This window comes from Suricata suricatta, chromosome 5 (genome assembly GCF_006229205.1).
Source record: "Suricata suricatta isolate VVHF042 chromosome 5, meerkat_22Aug2017_6uvM2_HiC, whole genome shotgun sequence".
In the NCBI taxonomy this organism is placed as follows: Eukaryota; Metazoa; Chordata; class Mammalia; order Carnivora; family Herpestidae; genus Suricata; species Suricata suricatta.
The window spans coordinates 76,208,992-76,234,180 of record NC_043704.1 but is presented as its reverse complement, the minus strand read 5'-3'; the positions used below and the strand labels follow the sequence as shown (position 1 = coordinate 76,234,180).

Sequence of the window (25,189 nt, the reverse complement as noted above, 5' to 3'; positions counted from 1 at the left end):
TTGCCTCATAGGTTGTTTGGGGGATCCAGTAAAATATTGGATATCAAAGAACGTTATGAGCTGTATTGGGTTCCTTTATTCTTTCGTGGTTGGTGTTTGCTGCTCTTATTTTCTTTGAACCTCTTTGCTTTGCAGGGAGAGACAGAATCTTCTGGAACGCTCTGAAATATACACTCAGTTCTCTTTATTACTTCAGCATCTGACAAACGTTCCTTCCTCAGTCTCTTCCTTTAATAGTTTGGTAAATGGAATGATCATATCCAAGGTCTCTTCCAGCAAAATGACTTATTTTTTTCCACTGTTTTAAACCTCACAGGGTGCATTTCTTATTTGGGTGTGACCCCTATACCTGAATCTCAAATAGTGGATTTAACCACAAGGTATTGTTTTGAGGGGGAAGGGGAAAGGAAGAAGTAAAAGGCTCCCACAGTTTACTGTAGTTCATGTTCAAATAAACAGGAAAGCCTATCATTTTTGCTGTCTTTGAGGAAGAGTTTGCCCTTCTGTTTTATTATTTGTAGAGAGAAGTTTAGTCATCATTTTGTTCAGCTTCCTTATTTTGTAAGTGAACACTCTTACTGACTCTTACTATACCTGTCACTATGAAAGGCACTGGGAGATTACAGATAGGAATAAAATATAGCTGTTGCCGTTAAGGGCCTCAGACTAAAACTGAGCATTCCAAATCTACAGATACATGTGGAAGGCACAGAGAATTAAATTATGTGTTTAATGCCTATGAAGAAAGGAGAGACTGAGCAAACCGGTCCAACACAGGTGATGTATTTAATCTGAACCTTGATGGTTAATTAGAAGTTCCTAGTGATAGCTGCAGGAAGCCATTCCAGCCAGAGAGTAGCAGGGAAGGTAAGAGGCTGAAGAACCTGGAATTTCATGGTGGCTACAAGATGTTCAGGATTGCTGGAGTGTAAGGTGTGATTACGGGCCTGGGTAGGGGATGAGGCCAGAAGAGTAGTCAAAAACTGGACCAAAAGTTATGTTTTTAGGAATTTAGATTTTATAGATATTATAAGCAACAGAGAACCATTGGAAGAGTTTTGGATTTTCATTTGGGGACCTACTCTAGGGGCTGGATAGGTAAAGGATTGTAGGGGGCATGATTGAAGGCAGCTTTGAGCAGTGGTCAAATTAAGAGATGACAAGGCTTGATTGAGGGTAATGCTAATGGAGTAAGAAGAGAGAGATTTGACATGTGTGGAGGTTCTCTGGTTAACCTAACTCTGATTAAGATGAGAGCCAGAGAGGTGCCTGGGTGGCTCAGTCAGCTAACCCTCCAGCTCTTGATTTCAGTTCAGGGAGGTCGTGATCTCACAGGTTTGCAAATTCGAGCCCCACATCAGCCTCTGCACTGAGACAGTGTGCATGGAGCCTGTTTGGGATTCTCTCTCCTCCTGCCCCCTCTGTCCCTCCTCTGTTCTCTCTGTGTCTCTCTCAAAATAAATAAATAAACTTAGAGAAAACAAAACAAAACAAAACAAAACAATGAGAGTCAGAGCTAGAATATTCTAGAGTTCTAAATCATCGCCTTTTACATTATTAACAGTGCTTTGCTAAAAAGGGCAGGCCTCAGGCTGGTGCAGAAGTTTAAGACCCTGAATTAGGGTAATGATAGAATAATGAGATTATTCAGAGATTATTGAAATAAAACACTAAATAAAAATGAGGATTCAGAGAGTAATGGATTATAGGTCTTAAATTAGAGGAGAGCCAGGTATTCTATTTCTGCCTGGGACTTCAGGCTCTTGGAGGTATTCCTAGCTGAAGTAAGTAGTTAGAAAGGGAAGTTCCTGATTGTCACACCCTAGCAGTTTTGATCATTGCACCTCACTGGCTGGATGAAATGCTGTGAATATTAGTGAATGAAAGCTCTTACTCTGCATCCTGGGGCAGTGTCAGGCTTAATGATTGTTGACTACCCCTATCTCACATAATTTTGCTTCCTTAAGATTTAGTGTTATTGGGGGAGTGAACTTGATCTGGTCCTTTGTGGAAATATGATTGGAAGTGATTAAGCTCAGCTTAAACCTCACGTCTTTATTTTCTATACTAGGGAGGACATCTGTGTCGCTTGTGACCTCTAACATTTCATTTGGATTTGCCTTCTCTGCTGGGCTTCTGCTTTTTCCCATCTATATTATCTTGCATGTAAATAATAGTTGGTAACTCCTGTACAGATTTTACTGGAGTTTGGGAGATCCAGTTAGAGAAGTCTTTGAAAACTAGGAACATGATTTTGTGTATGACTCTTAATTATTAGACGTAAGTGAATAAAAAGAAGATATATGAATAAAAATTGTTCTAAATAGGTATTTGTTTCTTTTCAGTTCTTTGGTTTCAGTGGTTAAGAGTTCTAAAATATTAGACCTATAAGATGAAGTCATTAAGACCAAATACGTTTTTTTAAAATTTATTTTTGAGAGACAGAGGCAGTGTGAGCAGGGGAGGGTCAGAGAGAGAGGGAGACACAGAATCTGAAGCAGGCTCCAGGCTCTGAGCTGTCAGCACAGAGCCCGACGCAGGGCATGAAACCACGAACCGTGAGATCATGACCTGAGCTGAAGCCAGATGCTTACCTGACTGACCCACCCAGGCGCCCCAAGACCAAATACTTTATAGCTCATAAGTTGACACAAGAAGGCATTGCTCAGTAACTGTCAGCGGCAGGACCAGAAATCAGGTCTGCAGCTACCGTGTTCAGCGCTTTTCCTACTGATTCTAAGAGAGCCTTGCCATCCCTTCCTGTGCTGTCTTCCTTACTCGTCCTTCTTTCCTTTCTGTGTTGTATCAGCATAACATGTGTACATGACCGTGACTGTGCACACGTTTCCTTCCGCCTACGCCTGCCTATCTCCAAGCATGTTGGAAGTGACCATTTCTATATACAAATTAGAATAATTTCTGTCCTCTCAGTTTTGTCAAAACAGAGTGTATGGGCTTTAATTCCTTAGTTGCAGTTCAGATTATTGCCCTCCCCAACACCTTCCAGTTACAAGATGCTGTTTGTTAAACATGGAATAGCCAACCAAGAATGAGATTGACTGAGAATTTTAACACTTGGCAGGGAGAGAATGAGAATGTTTGTTTAGCAAGTAAACTGGCTCTGTAAGTCACAACTATAATTTCACTCCAGCCTCTTCTTAAACCCTAAGCATGTTTATGGTCATTCTTCCTAGCTGGTAATTGTGTGTCAAGGTTGGGTCCCTCCAGAGCTATCAGGTTCTAGAGTTTGAAGCTGCGCATTGACTTTTCTTGAAACCTGAATCTAGAAGACATGCACTTGTACCAATCTCTGAGAGATCCAAATCCTCTTTTTTGTTTGAACTGCTATTTGTAAGTGCTTTTCTAAAGGATCTATTTCTCCCACCAAAATCATTCTCTTGGTTCTTCTCCCAAAAAAGATTGTGAGCCTTGAATGCAGAGTGAAGATTAACTCATGTTTGTATCTGCAGTGTCTGAGCATAGTGTTTGGACCATAGCAGGTGTGAGACTTAAGTCCCTGTTCAGAACAAAGCACACTGTGATAGCAGCAGTATTGTAGCATTTGGTTTTCTCAGGGACCTGAGTTTTAAGGAAACTGGCACCAGCCAGAGAGATTTCTACTGGGAACTGAAGCTGCGGAGTATTTAAAGTATTAGTGAAACTGAAAACGACATCTAATTTAAACACTTAATAAAAATCATTTTAAAGTCATACCACCACTTATAGGAGACCACGGTGACATTTAGTGATTTGAGTATTTGTGGAAATTTATCTCATAGTTTACATCTCCTTTGCAAAATCTTGAGAAAGCATGCCATGGCCCTTGTACGGTGAGGTGAGAAGGGAATGTTTAGAAAGGGTGTGGGACTTTCCTTTGTAGTGTCTGGGCATCAGAATCTGGTTCTGCCACTCATTTTCTCTTTGATATTAGAGATATGCTGTCACTACTCTGGGCCCCAGCTTTTTTATCTGTAACATGTGACAATATCAACCTCTTTGCATCATTATCATGAGGATTAAGTGAGATAAAGATGTGCATGGGCTCATAGTGTTCAGTAAATTGTATTCTTTTTTAGGAAAATTCATTCCTTATTTTCTTTATTCATACTATTTTCACCTTTGTTTTTTAGTGAACAACAAGACTGTGAAATTGCTCAGGAAATCCAGGAGAAGCTGGCTATTGAGGCTGAGAGACGACGCATTCAGGAGAAGAAAGATGAGGTACAAATGAGCTAATGCCCTTCCACCCCAGCCCTGAGGAAGTGCTGCCTTCTGTATTCACGGGCTCGGTGCGGGGTTGCTGGACGGGCAGCAGAACTCTCCTCCCCAGTGGTGCACAGTCCAAGGTTACCCTCCGTGAACCACTGTTTATTGCCCCTGGATGACCTAAGTGAACTCTTAAAAGATATGGTCATTCAGTGTAAGAAGTGAGTTAGTTTCCTAGGGCCGCTTTAACAGTTACCACAAACTTAGTGGCTCAAAACTGCAGAAATAGATTCTCTCACAGTTCTGGAGGCCAAGAATCCAAATTCCAGGTTTTGGTGGGTCCCTGCTGCCTACTGGGAAGGAGGCTGCTTTGCCTCTCCTTCGCTTCCTGGCTCCTGATCATCACTGACAGCAGTGTCACTGCGTCACTTCAGTGTCTGCCTCTGTTGTCGGATGGCCTTCTTCCCATGTCTCTGTGTCCTCTTGTTTTCTTGAAAGGAAACCAGTCATTGGACTGGGGACCCACCCTACTCTCGTGTGATTTTCTCTTAACTCATTACATCTGTAAAGACCGCATTTCTGAATAAGGTCATATCTGAGGTTCTTGGTAGAATTACTTTTTAGAGGACACTCTTCGAACCAGTACACGGTGTTTGTGGATTATTCCTGCAGTCTTGAGAGAGGGAGACAGCCCTGCATGTAGTCTGAACCTGAGTCGGGGCTTTCATCGTGAGAGACCAGGGGCCACCATCGCTCTCACTCTTTGCTGTTCGTGGCCTCACTCTCCTGTGATGCGGTGCTTCAAGGAACTAATCAATCTAATTCTCTATATATTTTTAAATTGTATTGTTCTTAAAGTTGAAAATGACTAAAAGTAGCAGTAGTGTTTTGTTGGTAAGAAGACTTGAATTTACATTTAACTGTTAAATGCCTTTGTTTTATACTTTCAGCCTTTCTTACAAACCATTCCTTTTCAGTGTGTATTGATTCTTTGCCTTCTTTCAAACCAGCTGTGCTCTTCTTGGCCACAGACTGAAGAAAACGATTTGGAATTTTAATAGTAGGATGGCCATATGAGTTGTAATGTGTATTCAAATACTCTTCTAGGCTCAAGGCGGGGGGACTATTAATAATTACATAAGCTGGGCCTGTCTTGGGTAAACCAGCACATGTGATCCCCTGTTAAATAGATGGCATGAGGACCACCGGTCAGCAGCCTGCATAGACTGCTGCTCCCGCAGAACCATCCTGGTCTGTCTAAGGCGCCTGGTTCCGTGCCAGGTGAGCGGGAGGCACCTGCCGTGTTTGTGTTCCGCTGCTCCTTTAAGAAACAAAGCATGATCATGTGATACTCAGAACTGCATGTAAGAATTAGGAATTGCTTTTTATCCTTCCTGTTATCAACACAAGAACTCTTTCTTACTGCAGGATGTGTTGCTCTGTATAGTCAACACTTTGCTTGGGGATGAAACTAGGAACTGAAAGAAGTGATTATATTTTCTAAACAGGAAAGCTTCTATTTAAAAAAAATAACAGTAATGAAGTTGGCTTCTTATAAATGCTACTGGTGTCCTGTGATTTTTTTTTTTTCCTCCCCCATTCAGGGAGAACAGGATCGAAAGAGAAACCAAAACACTTTGTTTAGGCGTGCACAATCTAAACAGCAATCACAATAAATAGTCTCGTGGTAATACTGGACTTAGGAAGTCAGTGACTGGTCCCCAGCTCTAATAAGATGCCCAAGAAATGTCTGTATGGTTCAGGTTCCCTGACTGACTGCTTCTGTCCTGTGACACAACAGAAAACATGGTGGTTTTCGAGTCAGGCTACTCTGAGTTTGAATGTAAGCTCTTTAACTTCTAGCTGTGACTTTCAGCATCTTACTTAACCATGTAGCACCTTAGGTTCCAAAACAGAAAAGTCATGATAATTGCACATACCCTAGAGGGCTATCGTGAGGTTTAAATGCCTTTGGTACATATTAAATTAACTTCTTACATAGTAAGTTAATTTCTTTCGTCGTTGCTTTCTGGCCAAGTGTTTCCCCACCATTCTACCCTTTATAACAGCTCTGATTTCTGTTACAGAAGGAGATGTGTACTAAATTAGAAAGGGAGAAAAATAAACAGGCTTAAGTGAATTCCAATCCTGTGTGATCTGAGCAGTCTGCAAGAGTTCCCTTGCGTGTACGCATCTCCCAACCTTGCTCTCCACTCTTGTTTGACGTACGGAAATGGTCCCCTTCCCTAGTGCTGTGAGAGACTGAATGAGAAACCCAGTTGTGGAGATTTAGTGAAACTAGCTTTAAAAGCTCCTTTTAGACTCTTTGACTTTGCAGCTGATGCCTTAGATCAGAATATGCCTACCATGTGGAGATGTTTTCTTATCAAAAGATAAGGCTCTCAGCTGACTGGTATGTTATTAATATTAAATGCACAAAATTTCATTAGTAAAGTCTGTCATTGAAGAATGTATGATAATACGTATTTGTTTATTTTAGTCCATCGTGCCTCACAGAGGATACGGAGATGAGATAATAGTGGGAATTTTTCTGGCCAACTTTTTTAAAATTAAAAAAACAACCCTTTTTTAAAACATGTATTCGTTTTCAAGAGACAGAGAGACAGCACAAGCAGGGGAAGGGCAGAGAGAGAGGGAGACACAGAATCCGAAGCAGGCTTCAGACTCTGAGCTGTCAGCATTGATCAAGTACCATGAGATCATGACCTGAGCCCAAGTGGGATGCTTAACCTACTGAGCCACCCAGGCGCCCCCTCTGGTCTACTTTTGGAAAAAACATTGCCTGTTACTCATAAACTGTCCTAATTTTTTTTTTCTTTTCTTCCCTCATTCTGTGTTCTTCTGTTTCTTTATGGAGTCTGTTTAGCTAGTATGTTCTTATTGGATGGCAGGGCTGTGGAAAATTCCTCTCTGGATTATCACCCAGATCTCTTTCAGAGATTTTTGGGGTCAACTCTACTTTGGTGGTTCTAACTCCCCAAACAACCAGATGTAGAATCCAAGGCCTCTTTCCTATTGGGACAGAGTATTTTTCCTGAACAACATTGTACATGAGGAGTAGAGTTATACAACCCTGTGTGGGTGAATTAGCATTTCTAACTTTGTTACGGTATAATTTTATTGTGCTTTTTAACGGAGCACAGATGTAAGGAAAGTAACATTTCCATGCAGGGAGACAGATGTAGAAAAGTTAACAACAAAAAGTTTAAAGGAGAGAAAAAGATCTTTAAAGTTTTACCAGCATTGTAGCCTCCCCCTCCTCTCCCTAGTCTTCTCCCCTCTCTCCCCCTTTCTTTTTCTCTTTATCTTTCTCTCCTTCCTCCCACCTTCCTCCCCCCATTCCTTTCTTCCTTTATAAAAACAGCTTTTTTACGTAGTGTGACTATGGTAGTGGCATTTCTCTGTAGGCCTATCTTGAAGAAAGGGCTGTAGCCTTTGGGAATACTGGACTGTCTGAGTTTGTCACTAATTAAAGTGGACTAATTCCAGTGGGATCATTTTCTTTGGTCATAGCATAAGCATTTGTCGGTGTTATTAAATAAGGCTAAGGAATGTGTGCTTAGTCGATTTAAATTATTTTTAAGTTAAATTCTTAAGGGTGTGTGTGTGTGTGTGTGTGTGTGTGCCTGTGTATGTGAATATCTATAGATATACGTATGTCTCTGAACCTAGGTCCAAATATATGTGAATGTGCAACTATTTTAGAGCAAAACTTTTTTTTTTTTTTCTTAACTAAACATTAGCATGACCATGTTAGGAAAAGTCTGTGGCACTAGTCCAACAATTTGGAGCCATTTATAATATGAGCTGTTTAGGGATAAACTTAGTAACATTTACATTAAAAATTAATCTAGTGTGAACCATGGTACTTTGTCATAACATTCTTAAAGTGATTAGAATTTCATCTTCTAAAAGAGTATTTATATAAGTTAGTAATATTTGGAGCATAGCTCAAATAGCAGTACATTTTAGTTACTAAAAAATTTCCTGTATTTTGGCACTTTAAAAATAAGATTATACATTTACAGCCAGAAAAGGGGAATGAGTGGAAGGTTCTGGTTGAGAAAATTCTTCTTTCTTCTTATCTTAGTTATAGATATTTTTTGAATCTAGAGAATTGATATGTTGTTGTCTGGTCTTATATCCCCCTGGAGATTATACCTGTTCAGAGTTCCCTACTGAATTAGACTTTAATCACTCGTTGAGAAAGAAGTGTAGCAATCTAATGGAATGACTTTCCTTCTTTTTTTCCTCTCTGATAGTCATCTGACAGTCACATTTTTAGATTTCCTTGATTTTATGCTGAAGATTTCCTCATTTTGAAATCCACTACCATTGAGGAATAGAAGTGGAAACTTTAAGGGAGAAGTAACCCTGATATAAAATCATATAAACCAAAAAAGTAGCATAAGGAATTCAATACAGTAGTTTAATAATTTGTCACGTGCTTGGGAAAGATCTGCTAGGCTTGTCTGGGCTCCACCGCACCTTGTTTGTGACACTGCCTCTCAGAGCATTCACATTTCAAAGGATCTTAAGTTGTGCTAATCATTTTGCTTCTAAAACTTAATAGATAAGACTAGGAGAATATTTGGTCCCTTGAAGGCAATCAGTAAATCTGTTTTTATTAAAATTACTTTTTTCCAGCATCTAGAGATCTTTAACTGTGTTCTATCTTTTGTTCATTGTTTCAGATTTTTAAGAGGTGGGTAGGCATGAATGACAGAAAAGGGAAAGGTGAAATATAATGGTGAATTTTCATTCAAATGTATTTACCAGAAAATCTTCTAATTATGGAGGCTTTTTTTTTATATATTAACCCAAAGTACACCTACCTGATTAATATGATTAATTAAAAAATAATTGAAAATGACTTCAGAAGGGCTTATGAGTTCTTTTTAGGTGTGTATTCTCAAATTATGTTTTATGAAACCGTAATTCCAAATGCAGAGACTTGTACTAATTCATTTAAGCAGAAATAAGATTTGCCTCTTTGATACTCACATTGATATTTTTACTCTTTTATTGAGGCATTTATGATTTGATTGTATTTTAGTTATTTGCACATACCTTTGTTGTCAGAGGCTGATGGCAATCTTGTAGGGGGACGGGGTCAGAATGTTACTCATCACTCAGTAACTGAAAACTTCCCTGGCGATGAAGCAAGGGGAGACAGGTGGAGGGCTCTTCTGTCTTTTTCAGGTAAGACAGCAGTGTTCTAATGCGAAGGGAAGCCAGGATCGGCCGAGGAATTCTTTTACAAAGTTTCAAAATTACATTATGTGTACAATTTTAATGTTTTATAGACTACTGCACTCTTTTCCATCCAGGCTTACTGAATCCATCATCTTGGAAAAAGGGCCCACAACTACGAATTTTAAAAATGCTGTTGTATAACCACTTTTAGGAATACTAGGTTTGTCTGTCCCTGATTGAGTTAGATTTAAATTTCATTTAACAAAAATGTCTTTCTTGTTCATCTGGATCATGTGCTACTCCATTGAGCATTTGAATAGCATGAGCTTAATGCCATGAAGTCTGGAAAGCTGTGGATGGATCCCACAGAAGCTTGGCGGTGGAGTGTCAAACCATTGACATTAGGGCCACTGGATGGAATTTGTTTCATTGTAAAAGGTTTGTTTGTTCTCTGGTAACATTTATTAGCATTCTCTCTTTATTTGCAGGACATAGCTCGCCTTTTACAAGAAAAGGAGTTACAGGAAGAGAAAAAGCGCAAGAAACACTTTCCAGAGTCCTCTGGATCCAGTGCTTATGGAGATAGTTACTACTATGAAAACGGAGGTAACAATGGCTACATTATGACCTCCTCTATGCTTAGACTCAGCCATAAGACACACCTTTAAATTTATAAAGTGACCTCAGGGTCCATGTGGATTTGTGGCCAAATTTTATGTGAATCTAATGAATTCATCTGTTCCTTAGTTGGATGACCAGAGCCATTTTCATGGCTGCTAAAATAACTGTTGTTTTCTAAGATTTGGCATGCATTCTTATGTGCTGCACCTACTTGGAATGCTGTACTGTATTCTGAGCATATAAATAGATGTAGAAAATGGGGGTGAGTCTCTGGGCTTGATCTTTCTCAAGGACGACATGGCAGAATGTCCGAAGCAGCAAAGTGCCATGAACAATGAAGATGGTACCCCACACCTCAGCTGGGTAACAAAGCTCTTGATTTTAAACATAGGCCAATGAATATGTATGCTGGTGACAAAATTAAATTTTAAGATTCTGTGTTCATTATTTGTCCTTGCAATTTGCTTTCTTGCTATTTTATTACCATAAAGAAAAATTCCTGAGGATGAGAAGTCCCTTCAGAATTTCTCTTCTCTAGTGCCTGCTTTTGCAGTGTGGTGCTGGTGCTGGCTTTCTGGTGGTGGTTGTGGTGCTGGTGATTCTTTATCTTACTAGTGTGTTGGGAAATGAGTATTTGCAAGTATTGTCCCATCCTTTTTAAAGATCTGTCTAAGGCAAGACATTTCCTCTAACTCTAGTGTCAGTATTGATTGTAGTTCAGCTGGGAGTCCAAACTTAGGATTACAAGTAAGTAAAACCTAAAGCAGATTCTAGAGAGTAAAGATATTAAGGTCCATGTTCCCAAAGGCTCTTTTGAGCTAAGTAATTTTGTTGTAAAAGGTAAGTAGGCGATTGTGTTTGATGAGTGGAATGAAAGGTATGCATGTGTAGATGTTAGGATTATTACAGTTGAGTACAACCTTGCCCAGTTATGTTGTTCTAAATTTGTTATCCACAGAGCTCGGCTCTATGGCGTAGCCGTAGTAGGCAGGTTGAATCTCTCTCTCTATTGCATGACGTGCTCTTCTTCCACGAGTAAAGTGCTCAGCTCCGTTTTGATAACCATTTTCATTATGCTTGTTTTTCTAATGAAATCATGTATTAACATCATTTAAAAAAAGAAAAACAGTATTGCCATAGAGTTCTGTGCTGGAGACCAGAATGTAAAGACTTTATTCTTCAAATTCAGTTATAAACCTTAGAAATGTGCTCTGGTGTTTTTATTTGTTTTTATTTTTAATTCTGCTCTGGAATCTTGTTCACTGCAAATGAAAGTCACTATTTAAAACTATTAAGTCAAGAAAAACATTAAGATGGCAAGTAATTAAGTATACTAAAATATTAATTTTCGCCACCTCCTTTTAAAACCATACACTGATTTGAATTGGGACTCTAATCTGGTTGTTTTGATCAGGGTACTGTCAGCTTTGATGACTGGAGGCTATTTGTGTTAAGAATTCAGTGGTTTTTCGGGAACATCTACAAGTTAAAAAAAATCATGAAGTCCTGACCTCCTGCGCCATATGTATGCAAATATTGGAATTCCTTTTTAGTTATTTTGTTGTTGAGAGTTTATATGTTGCTGAACATGTGTGATCCTCACTCATTTGCCTTTAAGTTAGACTGAGTGGAGTTCCACAGAAACCACATCATAATTCAGCTCAGATGCTCAAAGTAATTCTTAGGTTCTTTGCAGTGGTCTTTTCCCAACACATAGGAATATTCTTTAAGTGTACTTCTCAATCTTTATGTATACTTTGATTTTTGCCTTACTTATATAATAATTACAGCAGATCATTAAGAAAGTGGTCTTCTTTTTGGCTTTGATTTTGCTTAAGCATAAATCTTAAAAATGATCATTTATAGATTTTCTACAAATCTGAAATTATCTTAAATATCTGTCATATTATTATCAACTGAAATGGTATGTCTTATTCATTTGTGAATCCATGTTTTTCTTTCAAAGCCACTGACCTGTATTATAAGAATATTAGTCATTTTTTTTAAGTCGTAGTCTTTGGAGTCACAAGACCTTGGTTCAAGTTCAATTCCTTCCTTAGAATATTTGTAATGTTGAGAAGTTATCTACTGTAATCACGTTAAGCCTTTCCTCTGTAAAATGGAGATTTTAAAAATACATTAAATACATTCTTCACATGGATGTTGACAAGATCGATTAATGCAATTTGGTGAGGACTTAAACTCTGAAGTACTGTTGTTCATACATGTATCAGTGTTATGTGTGTATGACAGGATCTTGCATATCTAAACAAAAATCATCTTATTTTGAAAGACAAACATGGAGGCACACAAAATTGTGTGTGTGTGTATATATATATATATATATATATAATATATATACGTACACATACATACACATATATGTGTGTAGATACATATGTCTGTGTATATATACATATATGTTTATGTATATATAAATGCATATGTGTTGGCTATAAGGAACGTAATTATATTTTCCAAATAACTTGGTCACAAGAAAAATACAAGTCTCAGTCCCCACCCCAGTCTTTTTCTTTCCCAGGTTTGAAGAGAACACAAGTGAAGTAGACAATAGATATTTTTTCCTGTCAACTCTGTGAAAATATAGTGACAGCTCTGTTCTAACTCCTGCAACACACTTAACTAAAGTAAAACTGATTATCAGTTAACTATTTAGAAAGAATTAAAGCCACCAGCAACAGAACAATCATGGCCTCACATGTCCTTGTCAAATACAGAACCCTTCTTGTTTTTTGTGGGCTAGAAGGCAGACTTCATTCATGCAGCTCTTTATGAGGACATTGGTATTAACACTAAGCCCTTGTTCCCTGGATGTGGTTAGGATTTAAGTAGCTAGTCAATATTATATTAGTAATTCATAGCAATAGTCAGTTGATTCTCACTTGTCAAGACACACTTAAAATTATAGTTTGGTAAGTAATAGATACTTTTATATCACAGAGAGTAATTGTTCTATTTTACTTTTGCTTTTACGTAAAAAATAATAAAAAATTCTTCATATGATTTTAGAAGACAGATTTTTCATTTGGATATCATCTTTGAAGCAAATTTCCTTTTCTTCTGGAAAGCTCAAGAGGAAACAATTTGAAGTTTTTGAGAAGCTTTAGGCATCAGTGATACATTTAGCACAAATGTCCCCTTTCTTAATTCTTTTATTAGATTATAACAACAAACATAAGACAACAAAAACAAATGAAACAGAAACCCTAAAAAACTAAGAAAATGTATAGTCCCTTATTTCCTCTACATCCCATTAAATAGGGGTACCTGTTTCAGATGCAATTCAGCAAGTGAGTAATTTCAGCAGGGAACAAATGTTAGATAACTTAGTAGTTTTCTTAGAAATAGGATTTCTTTTTTTTTTTTTTAAGTTTATTTATTTTGAGAGCAGGAAAGCACAGGAAGGCGGTGGGGGAGAGTGAGAGAGAGAGAGAATGAGAATCCCAAGCAGGCTCTGCATTGTCAGTGAAGTGCTCAGTGCAGGACTTGAACTCACAAACCATGAGATCATGACCTGAGCCAAAATCAGGAGTTGGATGCTTAAACCGACTAAGCCACTCAGGCACCCCATGATTTCTTTTTATTACAAACTGTACTAAGGGTCTTAGAAAATGTTAAATATGCCCTGCAAGGTGCATAGTAATGCCCTTCCTTCATTTTCACAGTAGGCTTGCGCCTGAATGAGACTGGACAAAGCACCCCTCTATGTGCTATTACTGAAATTTGTGTTGCATTTGGGATTTGTATATTTAGCACATACTGTATTTTTATATGAAGCATACAGTATTGTAAAGTATTATGAAATGAATGTAGGACTGGAAGGGGCTCCTTTTCCTATATTCTTTTAATTTTTTCCTCTGCAAAATTTAAGTTTGGGAGCAGAGTTACCCAAAGATTACAAGGTTATTTACTTAACATTTTCTACTCCTCCCTCTTCCACATTGAACTACATGTCTAGGAATGCTTGTTTTGGCCATCTAAGGGGAGAGAGTAGGGGAATACTAAAACCACGGTCATTTCTCAGACCCTAATGGAAACTAGCAACATTCTGATAGAGGTTTATTGTCATTTACAATAAGAATATTTGAAAGCCTCTTCCTGAAAAGCTTAGCTATCACACAGCTTACATGTTTTCTGTTTTATGAGACTCCCTCAACCCCTACTTTCACCCCATAGTACCTCCAAATTGGTTTTATAAGCAGAATTTAACATGTAATGGTCGTGGGTTTTGTTATTAGCAAATATTAAAGTACTATATTAAGTCACCCTAATCATAATCAAACTCTTCTTCCAGATTTAAGTTATTTCACAAAATTTTAGTCTTTTACCTTCTTGACCATGTACCCAGAATCCTTCATCTGTGCATGGACCATTCCAGTAAATGCCCATTCCCTCTTTATAGTTTGTTAAGTTGAAAAAGTAGTCTCTTCCACTTAAAATACATTAAGCTTGGGCCCCGTCTTTCCTGTGTGGCGAGTTCATACTCTGATTAAGTTAACTTACATTTCTATTTTTCACATCCCTCCACTTCCACTCAGACCAGCCACAGTCAAGGAGGGCAAGGGAATTGGGTTCTGGAGTCTCAAGGTCTTGTAGACTCCAAAGTGATGGAGACACTGTGAAGCAAAGGAAGGAGAAACCCAGACATCCAACGGAGAACTTGGAAGAGCTAGAAGATTATTGTTCATCTGGGAAATTTCTGTCATCCTGTAGCTCAGGCAAAGTGAGGGTCAATCCCCAGATTGACTCTGAGCAGCGTGAAAGGAAACGGTCAGATCATGAGAGACTTCGGAGACCTCCACTTCCCAAGATCAGGGGTGAGGTGTTTCTGAGTACTGGATGTGATGACTGGGAGGCTGATGGTGGCCATCGAACTCGGAATTGGGAAAAACAGTCCAGACACCAAGACCGACTTCCAGCCAAGTCTTCACAGAAAGCAGAGCTTCATTGCAAGGAAGCTGTGTATGGGAGGGACCTTGGGCAAGGTGAGCACAGAGAAAGGAAACACAGGCCCAGGACCCCTCCCTTCTCAGAGAGTGAGAAACGGCTCCAACTCCATGACACAGGTAATAAAGGACTGTCGTGTTGAAAATCCTGGTATCATGTTTATACATACAAGCAAATGTATTTAATAAGCATCTTCAGCAACCTATTCTTACTCTCTAGTTTGTATTCATGGCTTTGAAATAAATACTGGAGCCAAATATTATAAAAGGTATCTACTTAATATGAAGTGTATAGGAAGAAGAAACATATTTGTACTTTTCTACTACTGCCTTCTAAGAAAATACACCAATTTATTACAAAGTCCTTCCAGCCCCAGATGGCAGTGGACGTGCCCATCCCAGATACAGTTCTTCATTTGCCACGACTACATACCAGAGACCCAGATACCAAATCACAGCTCCTGTATTTCTGGTTGTAAATCAGATCTTTTGACACCGTCTTTGTATTAGTTGCCTAACTAGAAAATCAACAAAGGCTGGAATTACTAGCTTCTCTTGATCTCCTCTTTCCCAGGTATAAAATGAGAGATCAGATAGGCATTTTCTTATAACAGCGTCTTTCACATTGTGGGCCTTGGTTTATTTTTATCAGAATCTGCTGGGCTGCTTCCTAAAAATGCAGCTGGAATTCACACATAGTACCTGGATCTCACACATATTACCATTTCTGTAGTTTCTCCTAGCAATTTGGACTCGTTTTAGACTTGAGGTGATTTTTCTGTACTTAAAGTTTGAAGATCATTTCCTTAAGTTACTTTCTAGGCTCTAACCATCAACAACTCTAACGCTACAGTTGGTGTTTTGAAATGCCAGTATTGGGTAAATTCTTGGCATTTGTTTAAGAATAAGGTGAATATTCTAGCATATCTCAAGTTTACCTCTGAAGTTCTTTATTGACCCAGTAATGGTTCTCTCTGTTCTTATCTGGAAACTGCTGTGAGGTGATGTTTTCCTTGTGATTCTACCACTATAAGTTGTAATTAGAGCATACTTCTCTCCTGGTTCTATTGTACTCTCATTGAAGTTTTACAGAGATGCTGATTATTGGAGGGTACCAAGGAGGTATCTCATTTTTCTCCTTATTGTTGCCCAGCCACCTTCTATTTCTGGGTTTGGAAACTGGTTTGTAGGTTGCAGATTCAGACTGATTTAGTTGGTTTCTCCACTTGTGTTATCTCTTTCTATCAAATTAGTTATTTAAGTCATTAAAGACTTGCTCATAAAGAAAATGAAAATTCTGTTCAGCAACCATATTGAGTATCTGCTGAAAATATTCTTGCCTCAGGCTTTATATTTGGGGATATATGCTTGGATCTGAGCCTCAAAGGGTTAATAAGTCAAGCCAAAAAGATGGAGTGAAAGTAAACAATTGTAAATCAGATCTACTTTGGGAGTAGAGGAGGAGTGATATAATCTGTCTGTAGTAAGTTATACTATATTCAAATGTGGAAAGACTTGTTGGAGTCCTAACATGGGCGAGAGTTGCCCCAAACTCTGCATTTCTGATTCTGTGATTCTGACCTTTTCAGAGTGCTCTGAGGACTGGTTAATCTTTAACAGCTTTTAGTTATTCTTGAGGGTTTCCTGAACAAGCTTAGGAGCGGTAAAACTAATGTGAAATGGAACACTGACTCACAACCCTACTACTGGAATTGTGGGTAAACGTCCCCCAGTGACCCAGCATGATGGTTTAAAAAAACAAGTTGGCTGGGCAGGTACTCAAATGGCTACAGTGTAGCTGCTGATCTGTCATTTTATATTCAACTTTAGAAATTCTACCTTCCTAGCCATTGTAGGCATTTGATTTTGTGAGCCCACATAGAAGGTTACATTAAAATACAATTACTAAATACTGGTGTCTATTCTTGTTTTTGTGAAAGCACAGTTTTTAAAGTTGTAGGCATAGGCCACAGTTTTATTTAACTTAATAATTAAGAAACGAGCAGAATGAGAAACAACTAGCGAGACAATTTGAGGGCAGGCTTTTATAGATAGTTGAAAAAAATGCAAAATACAGTTGTTAAATGTAAGGTTGCTTAACTTTCTGAAAGACAGTAAAATCAACATCTTTGAGAGTAACTTCTCTAAGAAGCTACTAAATCATAACAGTGAATTGATTTTTCTACAGGTTAACTTCCAGCCTCTCAGGGCCATAAAATGGGTACCTTTCTGCTATGACATTCCCCAAGTTTCAGACTGGCTTAATAAAAAGTATTCTTGCCTGATAACCAGGAATCTGTCAGCCATCATTTTACAATATCCCAAGCTTGGGATAGGTTTGTCTTAAGCACTAGTACTTTTAACAGTTTTATTCTGTGGGCATTTAAAGGTTAGTTTTATTTGTGTTTGTTGGGGAAAGTCCTTGTGTCCTTAAACTAGAGAATGATGAACAGGAGACATGCAAGCATTAGATTAAGAATTGAATGTGAAACTGTTAAGTATGTCTCATTCCATCTTTTGAAGGCTAGGTTTTGGATTGTTGAGGCTACCAAGATGAGAGTGGCTGTTTTATTAATTTCCTTCAACTAACTGCGTTGTAAAATTTTTTAAAGCATCTCTATTTCCTATAATGAAGTACATGTACAGCCTTACATTGTAGTATCTGAAGTTCCTTCTGATACACTTACAGAAGCTCTTTTTACCTCTGGTACAGAGCATACCGCGTTGAGTGGGCAGTCCCGTCAGTCCAGAAATCTGGTACATTTTGGAGATTTTCTGCTTATGAGACATGTGAATTCCAGTGATACATCAATAGTTTAATAAACTCTTTATGTGCTAGATATTTGGGACATAGAAAGATGTCATCTCAAATACTCAGTAATTAACCATTTATTCATTCATGCATTCATTTATATTGAGGTATAGTTAATGTACAACATTATATTAGTTGAAGCTGTACAACATAATGATTCCATATTTGTGTATATTACAAAATGTTCACAAAAGCCTAGTTAACATTCACCACCATATGTAGGCACAAGGCTTTTTTTTTTTATAGTGAGAACTTTTAAGATGTACTCTCTTTGCAACTTTCAGATATACAGTACAGTATTATTAACTGTAGTCATCATGCTTTTTTATTTTATACCTTTGGACCCCTTGCACCCATTTTACTCATTCCCTACATTTTGCCCCTGGCAACTCCCAGTCAGCTCTCTGTATCTATAAGCATTTTTTTGTTTTGTTTTGTTTTGTTTTGTTTTGTTTTTATAGTGATTCTCTATATAATTGAGATCATACGGTATTTTCTTTCTCAGACTCATTTCACTTAGCATAATGCCATCAAGGTCTGTCCATGTTGTTGCAAATGGCAAGATGTCCTTTTTTAATGGCTGGATCATATTAATTGTATATATACCACAGTTTTCTCTCTCCATTCATATGTTGAATGACAGGTCATTTCCATTTGTTAGCTTCAGTAAATAATGCTGTGGTGAACATGAAGATGCAGCTATCTTTTTGTTTCTTCCAGATAAAATCCCAAAAGTGGAATTGCTGGATCACATGGTAGTCCCTTTTTAATTTTTTGAGGAACCTACATACGGTTTTCCATAGTGGCTGTTCTAGTTTACATTCTCACCAGCAGTGCATGAGGGTCCCTTTTCTCCGCGTCCTCACCAACAGTTATTATATCTTGTCTTTTTGCTGGTGGTCATTCTCACAGGTGTAAAGTGATAGTTTGTTGTGATTTTGATTTGCATTTTTCTGAGTAGTGATGTTGAGCATCATTTCATGTTTCTGTTAGCCATATGTCTTCTTTAGAAAAATGTGTATTCAGTTCCTCTGCCCATTGTTTTTAAAGTGTATTTATTTTTGAGAGACAGAGTGAGAGAGAGAGAGAGAGTAAGCAAGAGTTGAGAAGGGGCAGGGGGAGGGGCAGAGTATCCAAAGTGGGCTCTGGGCTGAGAGCAGTGAGTCCAATGATGGTCTTGAACTCATGAACTGTGCGATCATGACCTGAGCCAAAGTCAGACTGCTTGACTGAGCCACCCAAGCATCCTGCCCATCTTTAAATCAGATTGCATTTTGCTATTGTATGAGTTCTTTATATGTTTTGGGTAGTAAACTCATCATATTTGCAAATGTTTTCTCCCACTCCATAGGCTACGTTTTCATTTTGTAAATGGTTTTCTTTGCTGTGCAGAAGCGTTTTAGTTTGATGTAGTCCCACTTGTTTATTTTTGCTTTTGTCACCTTTACTTTTGTGTCAAATAAAAAAAAATCATCCTTAGGAGCTTATGTTTTCTTCTAGGAATTTTATGGTCTCAGGTCCTGTGTTCAAGTCTATAATCCATTGGAGTTAATTTTTGTAAATGGTCTAAGAAAATGGTCTAATTTCATTCTTTGCGCGTAGCTGTCCAGTTTTCCAACACCATTTCTGAAGAGATTGTCTTTTCCCATTATTTTTTCTTGGTTTCTTTGTCATAGATCAATTGAACATATATGCACAGATTTATTTCTGGGTTCTCTATTCTATTCCATTGACCTATGTATCATTCTCTGTTAAACTGCCTGGAGGTGACAGTCTTATCACCCTGTCAAATGAAATAAGTCTGTTCATTTGACCATTTGATTTGAATGTCTTCCAAGTGTCTTTAATAGGTATTAAAATATTTTCTCAGTGAATGCAGTGTAGAGGAAGAGGCGTAAGAAGGGAGAAGCTGTAGTGAACACATCCACTCTGCTGTTTCTTTCACTGGTGACAAAGTGGAAGGTGTTAGGCATAAGTGTGGTCTTCCCTGCCAGACTCAACAAGACGTTCAGCTGTTTATTGAAATGTCCTTTTTCTGTAGGTAGGAGTATAGTATCACAACCTCTTTTCCACCGACTTTGTCCAATGCCAGCTTCTGTATCTAATTTCATTTGTTTTCCCTGAAATATTGGTTTCTAGTTATGGACACACTAATCATCGCTCAGTGAGGTTTATATTTCCTTTAAATGTATAAATACTTAGGAGTGTCCCTCTGTTTCCTGACTGTCCCAAACCACTCAGAAATCTGGACTGACGCTAGCCCAGCCCAGCAATAGAGTAAGATTCAGGAGCTCTAGACATCTAGAGTGGATCTGGGTACACAGGTGCTAAAGGCCTGAAGCTAAGAAAGCCCGGTTTCATAGTCTGTATTTGTGGGAGAGACAGATGAGTCCGCGGCTTTTGGATTTACCACCAGCTAAGTTCAAAGCTCTATAACGAGAGCTTCATCAGATAATTTAAATTTCTTCATGGGCCCAGAATTTAGCTGTATTCTTTTTCTTTTTTGTTTAAAGCAAGTGAATCAAGTGTAGTGAGGCATTTTGATGAAAATTGTTTTAATGTATGGTTATTTTTAATGGACTTAATACAGTAAACTAATAGTTTCAATGCCAATTTCAGTTAATCAGTTGTTAAGATTTAAAGCAATCAACCTGAACTACCAAAGACCAGACCTCATTCGGGTTACTTAAATTTGTCCTTCAGGTTTGAGTCATAGATTTGTATGTTTATTTAAAGCACCTCAAGTGGTTTTAATAGGTAACTAGGGCTAAGAATCATGATACAAAGAAGTAGGTAATTAGTACATTTTTTTCTTCCCTTCAATAATCCGTTTACTGAAAGTCACTATTCCAGATGGTTAATCTTGTTCATGGCACTAAACATTTTTATTACTTCTGAATATAATACGTTCACGTTGTTGAATAATTATTGTTTATTTTTTTAATGTTTATTTGAGAAAGAGAGGCAGACAGTGTGCGAGTGGGGGAGGAGCAGAGAGAGAGAGAGGAGACACAGAATCTGAAGCAGGCTCCAGGCTCTGAGCTGTCAGCACAGAGCCCGATGCAGGGGTTGAACTCACAAGCTGTGAAATCATGACCTGAGCCGAAGTTGGACACTTAATCAACCGAGACACCCAGGTGTCCCAATAATTCTAATTTATAAAGGATACCTAGGGAGTAATATCTGCAGTGTTGAAATGAACATCAGCAATTACCACTTAATAAAAAGTTACAAAAGGAATACATGCTGCTTATAAAACTTCAAAGTAAAAGGCCATGTTCCTTTTCCTCAAAGGAGTAGACATCTCAGGTCATTAATGTTCTCTGGTATTTCCCTTATGTTATATCATCCCTAAAATTTAGCAGCAGCTTTGAGCTGACCGAAGCTACAGGAAAGATCCAGAGCAAATGGGTTTGTTGACCGTCAGAGCAGAAGCTGTGGCAGGCCCACTGGTTGGCTGACAGGACTGTCCTGTAACTTTCAAGTGATGCTGTTCCTGAAGTGTGCAAGGCAGCGTTAATAGAAGACTCTCACTTCCTCCAGTCTGGACAGCTTAGCCTCTTTAAAACTCGGACTCTAACTTTCTTGATTTTCTTTTTTTAATTTCAGTAACTTAACCTTTTTTTTCCCCCTTGCTATTTTGCAAAACCCTCACTTAGAGTTCATTGTATGATTTCCTGCTGTTGAAGAAGACACTTTATGAAAGGGGAGTTTTTGCTGGGCACTTTTGGGTGGGTAACTTTGTTTAAATGTGTGGATAATCTGCACTGCCACTTCTGTGCCAAGGGAAGAAATCATTCCAGGTGCACCCTACGCTGAGCTCTGTGGTGGCAGTATTGTCAATATTAGATCGGGGGGGGGGGGGGGGGAAGAACAACTTAACCTTTGCAACCTTTCAGAAAACAAATGCAGTCGCCTTATTACATTGAGTTTTCCAGGAATGAAGCCAAGAGGGATGAAAGAGGCTGTCTCTACCCCGTCACGAGTGGCCCACAGGGATCAGGAGTGGTATGATGCTGAAATTGCCAGAAAACTGCAAGAAGAAGAAATTTTGGTGAGCAAATTTTCATACAAAAATTTAGGTGATCATCACTAGGTTTTCTTGAATAAAATTTGAGATTATGTGATATGCATTGTGATCCTCTGTGAGTTGAGAACCTTTTTTGTGGGTGGAAAATCAAGGCAATGGGAAGAGAGTGTCCAGTTTTGCTTACTGAGTAAGCATTAGCACCAGAATCCCATGTCCCTATCTTCTGCGGACTTTGATAAAAACAGCCCTGCTCCGGCTGGTGGCTGGTGAAAGCATACCAGTTAAACTTCACGGATGTTACAATTGGTTTGAAATGCTGGTTTATTTCTATGTACGATTTTTAAAAATGGATAGTGCAGATTCTAATTAAATTACCTTTTTTTGTACCATAGGCTACCCAAGTGGACATGAGAGCGGCTCAAGTAGCCCAGGATGAGGTGAGTTCTTATTAGTTAGTTAGTTATTGACCAGCTCTCTTTAGAAGTAGTGTAGTAATTTTCTGCCCACAACTCTGCAATCAGTGGTACTGACTGGATTTTGTTTAGGAAATTGCTAGACTCCTCATGGCTGAAGAAAAGAAAGCTTACAAGAAAGCCAAGGAGAGGGAGAAATCATCTATGGACAAAAAAAAGCATGACCCTGATTGGAAGGTAAGGTCTGTCTATTGTTTTTTATTTTCATTTTTATTTATTTTTTTATTTTTGTAAAGGGGACTCTACTTTTAGGGTACATTCTACCAGTGTATTTGGGGTATACAAATTACCTGTATTGCATATGCAAATCCAACTCATGAAAGTTGTTTCCTTACGAAGAATCCTAATTCTTTGCAGTAACCATGAGAAAGTAACCGCCAAGACTGAAATACTCATTCCATTCATTTTAATACCAATTAAGTTGCACATGTCACTGGTCATGAGTAATCTAAGTTTTGCTATTATTTACCTTACAGGAGAATGTAGTATTTTTACATGCTTTCATATTTCTCCAGTGGCCTTTTCTTTCTCTCTCTGCGCTTTTGGTGTCCATCCGTGCTCCTGTACCCCTGTTTCTCTTTCCTCTGACATAAGTGATCCGTGGCAGGCTGACAGGCACCATCAGCAGCCGTCTCAAGTCGGAATGTAGGACTGTCTAGCATGAGCTTGGACTGCTGCCTTCCCCTCATTAATCAGGAACACTAGGCAAAATGGTTAGTGACTGCAGTTTATTCTGCTGTGAAGTCATCTAATTGTTGCATGAGGTGGGTGCAAGTTCAGTTTAACAGACTTTACTCATTAGTTACTGTGTGTCCTGCACCACTCTGGACTTCCAGGGAAAGACCAAGGTATTTTCCTCATAATAATATATAATGTAGGAGGAAGACAACTAGGCAGCTAACAAATACAGGGTCGAACTGACTGAAGAAAGCATAGAACAGCAGAGTGTGGGGGCCATGAATTTCTACAGTAGAGGCTTTTCAGAGAGGGCGTTTGTCCTAGGCCTGGGGGAGACGCAGCTGGGGTGTGTATGTATGACATAGCTGATGTTTAGCTCTGTTCTTCTCTCTTGTACTCTCTCAGATCCCTTGGATCTCTGGTTCCATCTCAGTCTCAGCATTGATTAGGAGGAAAAAGAGGACGTAGAACCCATGATAGTAGTATTGCTCTGCTATTTCCCGTTGCTCAGTTATTCAGTTGTCAGTCAAAAAACAAATAAATGAAAATATTATTTCCATGTTAATTATTTATAGGTATCATCTTCTTCTTTCACCCTCTTAGTAATTCAGGATTTTTCCTGATGTATTTCATTTTAGTAGAAGGGCCCCCAAATGCTTCTGCTATATAAATGTAAGCTATAATAATTGCCCAGAAGTTACTGAGATTCTTTGTTAACCCAGCTATGAAGAAGAAGGTATTTTTGAGGATTGTGCATCAGGCAAGTAAAAGGGGAAAGGCCACATTTCTAGCAAGTGTTCTAGCAAATTAGAGCCTAATTTCTAGATTCTGTAATTGGTGCTGGTATAGATCTTCTCTTAGAAAGGTTGACTTGAATGTTTCCTACAGTGGATTTAATGGATTGAAGTTTTCTAGCTTGAAAACCACCATCCCCAAGTCTGATGTTCAGAAATAAGTTTAAGGGCGCAGACCTGCGTTCCACAGACTGGAAGTTCGGGTCAGCGGTGGTAGTGCAGCTGCTATGTTAGTAATGGGGGGCTGGGTGCCCTCCTGTGGGGGAGCGTGTTTATGTGTATTTAGCCCATTCATCTGGCCCCACTGACAGGTTCCAGCATACTTTTGTGGCTGTAGTTTTTTAAATCTCTGAGTGGCCATATGTAAAAATATTCTATGTTCAACTGAATGTAAGTATCTTGAAATTACTAGTTTGGCATGAATTAGATATTTTCTAAATCCAATAATCTTACTCTTTGTTTTCTGTTTTCTATATGTGTGTTTTTCTTTTCGCTTTTTTCCCTTCTTTTTCTGTCTATAGCCAAAAACAACTAAATCGGCACACTCAAAGTCAAAAGAGAGTGATGACCCTCACCGTTCTAAGAATGACAGGCCAGCACGGTAAGATGCCTGAAGAGGGGAATGAGGAACTTGACTTTGGGGTGAGTAAGAAGATGCGGATTGTCTGAGCAGAGTATTCTTGGGAGAAGAGATCCAGAAATCGGCAGCTGTGAGATAGTATCAAGTCTTACAGGATTGTTCTCAAACTTTATTTGCATTTTTAAATTGAACAAGTCAAATCAGGAAAATGATCATTTTACCAGAAACTAGGGTATATAAAGAATGATGTGTTTTTTGGTAGGACCAGTTCCTTTCTCTCGGCTAAGGAGGGATGAGATTGGATGGCCTGGATGGCTCAGTCGGTTAAGCATCCGACTTCAGCTCACGTCATGGTCTCATGGTTTATGAGTTTGAGCCTCGTGTTGGGCTCTGTGCTGACAGCTCAGAGCCTGGAGCCTGCTTCAGAGTCTCTGTCTTCCTCTCTCTCTGCCCTTCACCCACTTGCACTCTGTTTCTCTCTGGAAAATAAATAAACATTAAAAAATTTTTAAAAATAGGGATGAGATTACTGTTTTTCCCATTAATATCTCAGGTTTTAAAGTTTTACCGAGTTTCATGGTCACAGCGGTATGTGCATGATATTTACACATGTTTAAATTCATTTCTGCATGAGTGTCAAATCCTTGGCAAACACTTAATTTGAGTCATGACAGACTATTCTAAATCCCACTAGATCAAGGAGCTGTGGCTATGGTGTAAGTACTTTCTGACCTCTCTCAGACAGCCTTGAGTTTTAGTTAATGGACCAGTTGCTATCTTTCTACCTAAGTGTGGACAACATTTAAGTCTC

General features: G+C 38.6%; 1 protein-coding gene across 1 annotated transcript in view; it reads left to right on the top strand.

The window, feature by feature from the left end:
- Window positions 1–25,189, top strand: part of CCDC50 (coiled-coil domain containing 50) — a 60,050-nt gene that overhangs the window by 28,561 nt on the left and 6,300 nt on the right. Inside the window, exons 4-10 of the mRNA XM_029938733.1 lie at window positions 4,131–4,221; window positions 9,912–10,029; window positions 14,604–15,131; window positions 21,762–21,877; window positions 22,246–22,290; window positions 22,399–22,503; window positions 24,320–24,399. Of these exons, the coding sequence (XP_029794593.1) occupies window positions 4,131–4,221; window positions 9,912–10,029; window positions 14,604–15,131; window positions 21,762–21,877; window positions 22,246–22,290; window positions 22,399–22,503; window positions 24,320–24,399 (1,083 nt within the window). The remainder of the gene's footprint in view (window positions 1–4,130; window positions 4,222–9,911; window positions 10,030–14,603; window positions 15,132–21,761; window positions 21,878–22,245; window positions 22,291–22,398; window positions 22,504–24,319; window positions 24,400–25,189) is intronic.